Source organism: Tauraco erythrolophus, chromosome 22 (assembly GCF_009769465.1).
Source record: "Tauraco erythrolophus isolate bTauEry1 chromosome 22, bTauEry1.pri, whole genome shotgun sequence".
NCBI classification, from domain to species: Eukaryota; Metazoa; Chordata; class Aves; order Musophagiformes; family Musophagidae; genus Tauraco; species Tauraco erythrolophus.
Window position 1 is genome coordinate 6,669,527 of NC_141486.1, and position 12,961 is coordinate 6,682,487.

The 12,961-nt window shown below is 43.6% G+C and overlaps 2 protein-coding genes across 12 annotated transcripts in view; one reads left to right on the top strand and one right to left on the bottom strand.

Moving 5' to 3' along the window:
- The window catches only part of LOC104369991 (torsin-1B), a 117,701-nt gene that overhangs the window by 41,761 nt on the left and 62,979 nt on the right, over positions 1 to 12,961 (top strand). The window lies entirely within an intron of this gene.
- The window catches only part of FNBP1 (formin binding protein 1), a 97,277-nt gene continuing 93,198 nt past the window's right edge, over positions 8,883 to 12,961 (bottom strand). For 4 of the 11 annotated variants that reach the window (XM_086624990.1, XM_086624986.1, XM_086624985.1 and 1 more), the window contains 4 exons: positions 12,831 to 12,952; positions 12,245 to 12,384; positions 11,701 to 11,859; positions 8,883 to 9,079 (listed from right to left, as the gene is read on the bottom strand). In XM_086624990.1, coding sequence (XP_086481116.1) covers positions 9,045 to 9,079; positions 11,701 to 11,859; positions 12,245 to 12,384; positions 12,831 to 12,952 — 456 coding nt within the window. In that variant the 3' untranslated portion in view covers positions 8,883 to 9,044. Of the gene's footprint in view, positions 9,080 to 11,196; positions 11,860 to 12,244; positions 12,385 to 12,830; positions 12,953 to 12,961 lie in introns of those variants that run through there. The other 7 variants (XM_086624993.1, XM_086624989.1, XM_086624984.1 and 4 more) reach the window with 3 other exon arrangements.

Genomic DNA, 12,961 nt, shown 5'->3' on the forward strand with positions numbered 1-12,961 from the left:
GAACGATTCCACAGCATCAAGTTGAGTCTTGGTGGTACCAGGCTCAGTGTGAGCTCCTCACATGAAAAAGAGGGAGAGGGAGGGGAGAGGGACAGGCCACTTTTTTGATTTAGGAAGTGGAAAGGGGCATAGGACAGGAGAATTTGGAAAGAAAACTGTGGCCTTCAGATTTTTTTTTTTTTATACCAAATGTTTGCTGCAAACAGCAACTTCTTTAAAAAAGTGTCTGTAAATGGTTCAGCATGTGAAGTTTACTATCCTGTTTAGTGGATGCTTGCGTGGACCCAGCCAGGCCCGAGGGGAGGTCAGAAATGAGCCACTGTTGGGATTTCTCATTGTTTTGAGCTGTCTTCGTTAGCCACTGCAGCCGCCTCCGAGCGCTGCAGAGCCCGCGGGGCTGCATGTCCGTGTCGTCTGTGCCGTTCCGAGGCTGCTGTACAGACCGTAACGACACTCCTGTGCTTCAGTGTTATACTCTGTGCTGAAAACGTGTTACAATAAATACATGTGCTGAAAACGTGGTGCCATGACTGCTGCCTGCCTGGCGTGGCCAGAGGGTCTGACAGCTTCCAGGGAGCTTATGGTGTTAATGAAGAAAAAATTAAAAAAAGTTAAAAATTTTTTAAAAATGCAAAGTTGCTGCTGCTGAGAGGCCGTGCAGGGACAGATCCTTGCCCAGCCATACTGCGCTCGCTCAGGGGAGGGCGCCGGCCCCTTTCAGTCGCTGCTCACAGAGAATTCATGTTTCACCTACCCGATTTCAGGGGAGTTTGGGAAAAGGCCGTCTCGTCCCGAAGCATGTGCTATTTGTGACTATCAGTGCTATGAAAGTAACTTGCAAGGGAAACAGCTGAAGTTTCACTGAGCTGTTCTGGGTTTCCAGAAGAGTTTTCTGTCCGTTGAGAGGCTAAAACGTCCTCACTGGTGTCACACACATGGGCACGCTGTGCTTTCGCCAGCCCGCGACCACGTCCTGGCACTGTGAATTAACAGAGCTGCTAAACCAGGCAGGTGATGGGAGCGCTGCCGGGGCTGGGGGATGCCCAGTGCTCTGCCAGAGCAGTGACTGGCACCACGATAGCTGCAGCCTGAGACATCTGAAGAAACAGAGCTCGAGGTGGGTTAATGAGAACGGCGCAGTTCGTTCTTTAGCAACTTGAAGTCAAGCGTCAAAACTTGCATCTCCCAAACAAACCCGTCACCTCAGCAACTGCACAACAGCTCGGCATGTTCCAGGAGACATGAGCGAACACCCTCCCCTGGGGAGGGGATTATTCAGTGTCTAGACAAACAGCTCCAGTGCTGCTCGGGCAAAACCATAGTCGTGCTTTTTGTTATCCTCTGTCCTTTGGAACGCTCAAAGCTGAGTTCTGCATCTGTCTCATTTGAAATCCGACTGCAGCCTTGCTTTTCTCTGACTCCTGCAGTAGGCAGCTACAGAATTTCTGAGCAAACATTGCGGACGCAGCGAGCCTGGGGACCCATTGCCAACATGAGCTAAGTTTTATGGCTGCGCTCTTACCAGTTCTGTTTGCAAATCATTTTCCCTGTATTTTACCAAGTTCCTTGCTGATTGCAAGAAAGGAGAGATGAACGAACTATTCGTGCATTGGACTGACAGAACTAACCTCAGTATTTAGACTGTCTGCTCCCTCCTCCCAGACTTCTGGGAGTAGTAGGGAGTTGACATGCATGGCTCCTCTGCCTTGGCTCCTCTCATGCCCAGACTGCGGCCTCATGCACAGACACATCACTTGGATAGAGACAAGTCTCACCTTACAATGCACATCCCCCCCCCCACAGCTTCACCTCCCTCAGCCCTCGTTCCCATGGCCACAGCCCTCCCCTCTGTAGCCCACCGGGGCCGGTGACACATCTCCACCCTCCTGAACAGCCAAAGCACACAGCGTCCCGTACACCGACATGTTCAGTGGCGCAGCCGGCGTATGTAAAGCTCATTTTATTTTCTTCCCAGTTATTTCTCAGCTTGGCTTCGGTTTCCAGCCTTCACTCACTCATTTGGTTGTGCTGTTTCTATTTAAAGGTCGCCATGCTCATGCTGCTTAAGATAAATCAAAGTTAGAGCCAGATGGACACCCCCTCCTATTCACTGTTTCCCAAAAACGCACGACTGGCAGACTGTTTCATAAACAGTAGTCATTTGTCCTGAATTGACAGGGATGTTAATTAGTGCTGGCAAAGAACAACTGAAATTCTGTTAAAAAAGTACCAACTTGACCTTAGGAAGAAAAAAAAAAAAATCTTTCTATAGCTGCTTCAAATCAAATTGCCAGTCAGGTGTCACCCACTGTGAGTGGTGCAACCACAGATCCCCCTGGCTCCTGCATGGGGCTGTTCCCAATGAACTGGACTAACAGGTGATGGAGAAGCTGTCCAGAAGCTCACCAGGGTTTTCGTCTGGGCTAGAGACTATTGACCAACCTGCATATTGAAGTGGAACGGTAAACATCCTCACCTGGACTTAGCAAAATGCATCTGCTTTCCAGATGACTCATGAATGAAACATTACCGTACCTCACACATCTGCACGTCCGCGTGTGCACGCACAAATACATCCTTTGCTCAGCTTGCAACAGGTGCAGTTTCAAAGTATGAACAGCCAGTACCAAAACCACCTGCCAAGACTTCCAGTTAACCCAAAGCCTTCACTATGGCATTCCGAGGTTCAGCTCCGTTAGAGGAAATATTTTCCCCAAGACTCCAGTTCTCATGGCCTCCTACTGAAGTGAGAAACAACAAGATCCACCTGCCCTTCCCAAGTACACCAACAACTCCAACCAGAACAGCACATCTTTCTTTTCTCCTCAGATGACCGAATGAAAAGAAAAAAACCAACAAAAAACCAAAACCAAAACAACCACTTCAGTCTCTCCTCAGTGCCAGCTGGAAAGGCAAAAGTTTGATAAAATTGTGTCTCAAAATGACCTGATGGGAACCAGCTGGGTGGGACACTCACAGGTACAGGCAGAGCCAAATTAATACTCCAAATACATGAAAATTCCAGTATGAAATAATATGAAATAAAAAAAACAAACAAAAAAATACCACGAGTAAGAACATGCCATCACATGTCAGCACCAGCTACACACAAGCATCCCCAGAACAGGCTCTTTCTGCTCAATTTGTTGTAAATTTTACAGCTGGAAGCAAAATCCAAGTCCATCTCATGGTCAAGGAGAATAATGAGGAGTGAGAGAGCAGCTTAGGGGAAGTTTCAGGCTATAAAGTTTTATCTGGCTGAAACAGTAAGTCACAGTTAAATTCCCATTCTCAACTGGAAATGGCTGTGGGAAGGCAGAAAGCACACTGGAGAGCAATGGCTGGAACACTTTGGCAAATCCGAGAAACCCTGGCAAAGAGGCATAGCCTTTTTTTATTGGGAAAGAGAAGTGACAAAACCATTTTTCTTTTTCTCTGGATGATCAAAAGGGTCCACTGAAACTGTATTTCCGGAATTAAATGTTATTTAAATATGTGGATGACTTTCCTTTCATTGTTACAAGGTCAATATTCGCTTTCAAATGGAAGCACTTTATTTGGTTGAATTCTGTCTCCAGAAATGAATGGGCAACACCAGAACCTTTTACATTGGCAATGAAATCACAACACTGAGATGCCACCAAAATCTAGAGATCAGTGCTCAAACACACATACACACACATATACAAATAAAAAAGTGCTCGACATCATCATGTTAAAATAGAATTTGGCTTCTTTTAGGTCTTTTGACACTTCAGGCAGGAAAACAAAAACCAAAGAACAATATGCATCAAACTAAATGAACTTCTGAAAAATATTCAGCATTAAACACAACTTTCAGTATCAGTAAATATGTTTCTTCTCTATTTACAGGTGTTAAGAAAGGGCATTAGAGACTTTTGCTGGGGATAATGAGATTCTGTAGGATGTACAGTCCACATTTATGGGCAAGATTAGTAAATTCAAGCAGAGTTTTTATAAACCAGTCACATATTTAGACCTTCAGATTTTGTAAAAGGTAAATTCTACCAAAATTACTAATTTATTACCCTGAATAAAGGCAACGGAATAAAGATGTGTAGGCTACAATACATGACTGTCACTATTTTTTTTCTTGTGGCAAGTTTTAAGATCCAGGCTTTTGGGAATGAGTTGCCAAGTTTATAAAAACTCCATACATGGTCTTTTAGGTAAAACTTTTGAAGAAAATCAGTCAGCTAAAGCTAATGCTCCTTCTAAAGCGCTATTTAGCAACACAGACATTGCAATCGTTCAAATGTTCCACAGAGGCTGACAATAATATACTGTCCACCTAGATTAAATATATAAAAGCAAAACTTTTATCTAGTTTTTACAGAGATGGCACAACAAGAGGTGAAAATGAATTCTCCTGGCTGCTGATTCAACAGTGCATTGGACACGAGAATAAAAACACTGCAGCTAAAAATAGTTCTTAAGATATTTTTGCACACCTGTTAACTGCTTAACCATTTAGATCCCCTGATGGATGGTGGCCGTGAGTGCAACAAAAGCCTTTGCACAAAGCCACAAGTGCCGACCGTGTGGATCACACGCTGCTATCGGAGGCTCACGGATCTAAACATTTAAAGGACCACTGTAGCAGCAATAATAAGGATGGTGATTTAGTTGATTATGACCCTCCCATCGCTAAGACTGCAGCTGAACAGCCTCAGCGTTGGTGTTGCCTGCTTCCAGTGCAGGCTCCTGAGCCACTGGATTAGATTAAAAACCAAAGCCTTTTGCTGGTTGATGCTTGCAGATATTAAGCACCATAATACAACAGCTACAGTACTAACTGTAGGACTGAGGGACTCTGCTCTATGAAAAATAAAAGCTGTTGGGAAAGGAACAGGGTTATGAACACAACGCGTAACCCGACTCAAAAATTACATCATCCTGAGTGGGGACGACCTAAGCGATCCCCAACATGGAGAGTATGTGATTCCTGGACACATTTCTACATGCTGACCCTGCACGAAAGCACAGCAGGCAGCAAAACAACACACACGTGTGTGTGTCTGCACACTACACCTGAGAGGTTTCATTTTAAGGTCGCTGTCCATAGTGGCATCCATATATATTGTCTCAAATTCTGGGGATTTTTACAAAAGATGCTGAAGTTCCCTAAAAGCAAGCACATAGCCTCAAATGATGCATTGATCTGTCAATAAATTAGGCCCTCCACAGCTATTAAGTAGCAACTGACTATTAACAGGGCTCAGCGTGTACAAGATGACTGTAAAATCCTAGCAATAGTAAGGGGAAACCAACAGTTAGAATATCCAAGTTTAGAAAGCAATTGACCCTTTCTTAGGCAGTTGAGGTTCAGATCATGAGATATTTGGCGATATTACAGCAATTTTACAGCTCTCTCTCCACTGCACGCACAACAAGTGCTGCATCACTTATCATGCTACTTCGGCTTCAAATAAAACCATGTGAGAACAGGATGGTCACAATTCGCATCTGGCTTCTGGGTCGAGGTCCAGTCCATGACAAGGTGGAAGAACAAAATAGAGCGTGGTTTCTTTTTTTCCTCTTTTATTTTTCTAAAAAAATTCTGTTATTCAAACATTAACTGATGAGAACGTACAAGAGGTCATGCAAAAGGAGAAGGCAGGTCTGAAATGCTGAAAAATAAACCAACAAAAGAAAACTGCAAACAGATTAACAACGATGAGCCACAAAATAACGTGACCCACAGGAAGGTGGGCGCAGGCAAGGCAACAGGGCGAGCATGCAGACTGAAACGAGAGCAAAACGGAGGCCTTTGTGATGAGCAAAATGGGGCTTCAAACCAAAACGCCAGTGTCTCTGTGTGTATCTGTGTGTGTGTGTGTTTGTGTGTGAAGAAAGAGGAGAGGGGGACGAGGGGGTGAATAAAGAGGAGGGGGCAGAGAGAACAAGCAGGAAAACAAGCGTACATACGTGAGTTTGAAGGCTTTCAGGAAGCAGCAAGGTCATAGGGATTTAATACTTGGAATGAGCATCAGCCTAGATTTAAAAAAAACATAAAGGCTGACAAGTATTAGTGACCTTTTGGGGAAAGCAGAATATTGAATAATGCACGTGGATCAAGTTTAATATCTGCAAATTCAGAGCCCAGTCCAGCTGTTGCAACACTGTTCCCAGAGAGGCTTTCCATGTCTCTGGCACCTCCCTCCCAAGCTATTGGATGAGATTACCCGCAGGATTAGCACTAAAGGCACCATGTGAAATGCTGATGGACCAGTGCATACATTCAGATGGACTGAGGGACACGGGAGGACAGCAGACAGACCAGTGCATGCCTGGAACTCACTGGTTACCCTCTGCAAAGGGCAGCCAGCAGTTCTTTGACCAGTGTTGGGAGAAACTGGGTGGGGGGAAGTGTTGGTTATGTTTTACAGAGGAGCTGTGCCAAGCTGGTGGAAGAGTGGGAAAGGCTGATAAGTTAATCTGAGCCACAAGTAACATGCCATGAAAAGAGCAAGCATCTGAATGATACTGGGATGGAATTTAGGTCTGAATTTTTCAAGTGGGAACTCCAGACAAGACTGGAGTCTGGCTTTCCATGGGTGTGTTTTAACTGCCTGCAGGGTAAACAGACCATTTTGTTTCTCCTTCTGTGACAAGCTCGCCCCGAGGTTCTTGCACCAGCACAAACACCTTTAGGAATCTAAAACATAAGAAAGACAAAAAGAAAGAGACTGGATTAGAAAGAGGCTGGGGAAAACAAGATCTCTTAAGGGTAGCACTGCCCGGAGGAGGTTAAAGGAAATACAGCATCCAAGCATCTACCAGGGTACAAGGGGTTAAGGAAGGCTCCTGAGCTCAGGCATACAACACCAGCACTCAAACAGTAATCATTCACACTCAGCCCTTCCCACCAGCCTGGTGATAAGCATGACTGGGACACTACTCGTCTCTGGGAGCAGGATGTAAAACTCAGGAGCAGGATGTAAAGCTCAGGAGCAGGACCCTGCCAGCACTTTCTTGGTGCAACAGAGAAAACAAACGGCATTTTGATTTCCAGTCTGCTAAGGAATACTGTATCTGCTCAAGTGACAGCTCCAGAGACCACAAATGATACTGAAGAATAACAACAGGAAGCTAAAACAAAGAATTTTGCAGACAAACCTTGACTAGCTATCCTTTCCACAACAGGCTGCAAAGATCTTTCATTCTTAAGAGCTGTGCAAAAATAAACAGGTAAGCAAAAGCAGTCTTAGCCTCTAAACTCATCCTTTGGCACATTCCTGTACCCACAGGCTTCTAGTCGAGCAAAGGTACAATTCGGAATTGTGATTTGGCCAAAGAGACTGCTGTATTCAGGGAATACAGGATGAGCCCAAACTTCCCTCCCACTTGAGAGAAGGGGAACCTTCCTATCTCCTTTGCACCAACTTCCATAAAAAAAACCCTCCAAATGATAGCACAAAAAGGTTTTTACAAGCCACAACAAAATATTTTTCCTGAAAAGGAATTGCATTTGTACTTAGTGTGGGAAACAGGTGAAAAGCAACTCCTGGCCATTTGCTTGTCATCAGTAAAGTTATGCTTAAATGTATTGCTAAAAAAAAAACCCTCACAGGAATGAGAAAATATAATGTTTATTAGAAGAAGACACCATGGTACATCAAGCTATAAAGAGATTCCTGACAGATGATTCTTTAAAAAATAAGAATAGAAACAGAACAACCACACTGGCCAGATTTAACAAACCTTAACACAAACCAAAAGTTTCTATGCAAGTCCAACAAGATGCAGGTAGTTGAGTAACCAAAAACACTTATGAACATAAGAGGGACTGAGTAGTTACCGAAACAACAGCTAGGTTAAGCAGAACAGCCTATAAAACCATTCATATTTATACACATATAAAAGGATAAAAACAATTCAAATTCAAGTAACTTTAGATTTTAAGTTATGTTATATACATTTTTTTTTAATATACTGAGAGAACTAAGGGCAAGTATTTAACAAAAGGATTTAAAAAAGCCACAGTCCAGTTTATAATTACTGTTTCCTAAATAGTTTGGCAAGCATTAAATAATCAGATATATCCTAGATAAAAAGTGCATCAGCATGGTTAACTTTTACCTATTTATTTCGGTAAGTCAGGGCTCTGCATAATGGTCACAGCAAACAAAGAGCAGAGCTGCAACACTGAGAAATCAGAGTTGTCTGTAAGGATTTATTTATGTAATTGCAGGTGAGGAGGAACAGACCCACAGTGGCAAAGGAGCCGAAATACTCATCAGCCTATTTTTTTTCAGGAAGTTTAACTTCACAAAACAGCCTCCATTCCTTCCATGTCACCCAAGCAGCCAGTCTTTCTGGTGGAAGCAAACATGGCATTTTTGTTGGGTGCAACAGAGATTTTACATACGGCTGGTTATTTCATGCAAGTTCTTTTGTGAATCTCACTATTTCACAAACCCCCCAATGAAAGATGGGTTTGTTCCCAAGCAGATTATGAGGGACCATATTCAATACCACACTATGGTCAGTCTGGAGCAAAAAAAGTCCAACCAGTTCCTGTATTTGACAGCTGTCAGCACCAGATACCTGACAGGTGCAGGACAGCCCTGCAAGAAGCTACACACACGTGTGCACAGAGTTTCCTTTCTCATCCTCTAGCAGTTAGAGCTTGGCATAAGCCCCAAAACACAAGTTTACATCCAACAGACCCAATTCAGTCTGCGTGTTTTTCAGCATTTATAGTATTTCCTGCACACATCACGAAGAGAATGAACTGTGCTGGCTCTCGTTTGTATTAGGAAGGACAGTAACGCTGTTTACAACTGAATTCATGCAGTCAGTACTTTCACTGGCAGTGATGCACACTGAAATTTCAGGAGGTTTGTTCCCAAGGACTTATACATGCATCAGCTGAGTGACCGGTACCTAACAGAGTCTTTCATTGCTGGAGATAGGACATGTGCATTCATCTCTTCTAAAGAAAACCTTCTGAAATAGAGCTCTTAAAACAACCGTAGCAGCAAACCAGGAGAATAAAAGGTGAACAGGCCTATGCAAACCTACTCAGAGATTTTCTGAAGTGATTTGTACACATCTGAAAAAAAAAAAAAGGCAAAACAAGATAGACATTACTGTTCTTTTTTGTGATAGGGTTTGCTAACACTCTCTGACCAGAGGCATCATTTAAACTTTATAACCAGCCTTCACACAGGTGTTTGCACAAGTACACAGACCTAGCTGGGCTCCCAGGAAGATTACCACCAGCAGCACTTACCTGTCCTATTCATCTAGGGTTGGGCAGCAGATCCCTAACCAGAGAGGCTTCAGCTGCCTGAAAAAGCTCGCCAGCTGCCAAGCGGCTTTTCACAACGCATTCCGCAGTCGCATTTCCCAGGGAGAGCTGCCTCTGGCTCACGGCACCGGCACAACCGAGCCACGCAGGTATGCCCGAGCCACAACTGATTCTGCTGGCCACAAAAGTCACAAACACACTCAAGAGCTGGTGTGAACTCTGCCTCGCTTCACACAACTGACATTTAGAGGTGCCAAAGCTCAAGCTTCTTTCCAAAAAGAGAAAAGAACTACTCAAGTTTGTAAATGCTTTAGGATTTACAGTGTCATTTTCACTAATGTCATAGCTTCTGTTTCAAGGATTGAATAAAGTCACTTCTACTAATATATTAAAAATCAAATGAGAAACTTGCAGCTTGCAACAAAGTTTGTCTTTTAAACACCCCAAAAAGCTTTATGCTGCTACTGTGACACTTTATGGCAAGGTCTCTTTTAGCTTTTCTTTTTAACCAGAGAATGGAAAAATAAAACCTGTAAATATTATAGTTCCTTTACAGATACATTTGATTTTGTGCCTGAAGTCCAGCAAAATTAATGGAAAAAAATCTAGAAGGATCTGAAAAGCCTCCATCATTGTGACAGAAGTGGCTGCAACAGCACAGACTGCATTTTTACCACCATTCAGCATCATCCTGTAACTTACATAAAACAGTACAATTTTCTGGCTGGTACTGCAATACTCCTGCAACATTCTCTCTGGAAGGGCGAACTAGAGTAGCACGACTGTGTCAGGATTTCTCACCCCACCCAGAGATACACTTTGCTTTACTTCCCATCCAACCTGCTGCTCCGCTCGGAAATAGGTGATTTGCTGTCACGTTCCACTGACGAGAACCACGCTGCGTTTCTGAGGGCAGGAGAGCCACGCTTGTTACTTAAGACAGATCTAGATGCCACACTAGCTTAGCTGCTTCGAGCAGCCTACGCTGCTGAACAACAAATTTTCCAGCAGAATAATAATGTTGCTTTCAACTATTGCCACACACAAAGCAGTCAATCTCCATAGGAGAGAATGCAGGAGTAAGACATGGCATCTCCCACTCCGTGCTTTCTGCCTTGTTCTGAGTGTGAATTAAGGAGAACGTACAATCCACGTTCCTCTTTGAAAGGTTAATAAAAGCCAACAGAGAGGCTGAGCTTTTTGCACTCTTTTGCATCTCAACTGACCCTGTATTTGCCAACACGAACACAAAACTACTGTATTATGGCAAAATAAAACAAGATCCCAGATTTTCATCCACAGCAGACAAGGCACTGCACTGTTTAATACTGAATCCAAGACAGTGAACTGATCAAATTATAGTGTTTGTTTACAGAGACAGTCCTACTCTTCTCTTCCTACTGTCCATAAATCCCAATGAGAACAGTTCATTTTTTTTTAATTGGATGAGGCAGCTTGTTTCACACCAAGAACTCTAAAGTCTAGGAAAAACAACAATAATCTGAAAGATTAAGTGACTAAAAAAACCCCATAATTTATGTAACTGTAGACTTCAAAAACATCCTGATTTGAAACAGGACTAAAATCTTTTAACTTCTCGGTGTATTACATTACCAGGTGCTAGCATATGCTCTACCCAGGACTCCCCTGTAGCACTGCTTGCTTACACCTATTGGTGAGGAGCTAAAAGCAACGACAACACAGAAGATTGCAGAGCCTAAGCTCTGAATGTCTCCACTGATCTTTTGTGAGCAAAAGATTAAACAGTTAGTTATGGTCATCTGAAACAGCAAATACATCTTCTGAAATGTATCAAGGTGGAAAAGAATAGAGGATCTCTCTTCATGTTTTACCTATTTATCAAGGATCACAGAGTACTGTGTAGACAGGTTTTGGCAAGATCTCTCCTTCCCCTTCCAAACACACTAAATGATGACCAAGTTTCAATCCAAAAGGTCCACAGAACACATTAGGCTCTGAAACACTACCCACACTGAGACACCAAACAGCAGTCTAAATATTTCCTATATAGCATTCCACCGAACCAGTTTGGGACAAACAGCTGACTGGTGAATGTGTCCAAGATGCCACCTGGATATCTGAGGAGAGCCCATGTTATTCCAAATGGCTTTGTGTTTCCTGCACTAAGTTGGGCGAGCAATGGCAGTGACAGTGCACTGTCTAGGAAAGGCTCCATTTCCCCCTCTGGCTTTAGAGCCTACCACACTATCCTTCTCCCATCAATAAAAAGCATGTTTTGCAGTACAGCAAGCCATATTAGTCCATGTATGAAATAATGCACCTTGTGGCACTGTACAGACTTAAAGGCTCTATCTGCAACACAGAGCATTTTCAGAGTTGGATCTCTCTGTGAAAGCAAATAAAGTAATAATAATAATAGTATTAAATATAAGTCATAGCACCTTTGGCATTTTTGTCCAAATAGACTTCAACATACGACGTAGGGACATAGCCCTCCTCGTCTTCGTTCCTTCGGATTCGTGTCCACCCATCACCTTTGTCTTCTTCTATTACATAGAGCATTTCTCCTTCTGCTACAGAAATTGTTCCTTCATTCTGACCTGAAAAGACACAGTAACACAGAGTTTAGGCTGTCCTGCACAATGGGAACCACGGCTGCAGTTTGGGGTGCTCAGGGCAACCTGCATTGCATCACCAGCAGCAAGAAGAGAAGCATGTAACTCTGGAGACAACAGTGTGTATACAAAGAACCAGATGAATGTGATCCTGATTTCAGAGTTATGCAAAGACTCTGCAAGAAAAAGAACCATAATGGGAGAAAAATCACCTAGTGCTTCTCTACAAAACAGAATCATGCCAGGGCCTCGCTTGCCCTTTCTTCGTCTATTTAAGCACCGCAGGGGTTAAACAAAGGTTTCCCACTGGTCCTTGGCATATGAAATAAACAAAACAGCAAGTGAAATGAGAGTAAAGTTTGAGTGATACCTTCAAATGTATAGAGCGCTTTACATGTTCCTATGGTGGGTAGTGGTTCTTCATCATCAAATTCATCGTCAAAATCCGTTGCAGGTACTTTCATCTCAGTCTCCTGACTTTGCTCTTCTGTGTAACTGCCATCTGGGCTGCTCAAGAGAGGAAAATACACAGCAACTATAGCAACCAGTCTCAGGAGCAAAGAGAATGACTTGGTTATCAGACACGTAAGGCAAGGTGAGCAACTGTAGCTGGAGCAGCTCAGTAATTCCAAAGCATGCTCAGAATTGGCTGTTACAATGTAATGGGTGACACCAGTCATTTTTCCCATCAAAAGCTGCAAAAAATGCACCTACCTCACTCACCTTCAGAGCAGTGAGTGCAGGGGCTATTACACATTTCATTTTATTCAGAAAAGCAGCTCCAAGTTGGGATCTTCTACATGCTAAAATCGGGAACTCCATGGAGTGCCTGCCTTTAGTCTGGTTCCAGAATAACTTTCTGAACGCCGCAGAGCTACAGTTTCCCTGATTAATAAACCAAGGAAAGCAGGTCCCGTCATCAGTGCGAACAGGACAGCTCCGTACAGATACTGTACCTCTCCCGGTCCTGCGCGCAGCTGTTCACTGCGGAAGTGTTCTGGGCTTCGTACAGTCCGCTCTGCCGCCGCGCCTGCTCCGTCCGCGTGGGCAGCCTGCCCTCCACCTCGGCCAGCCAGCCCTGCCAGGG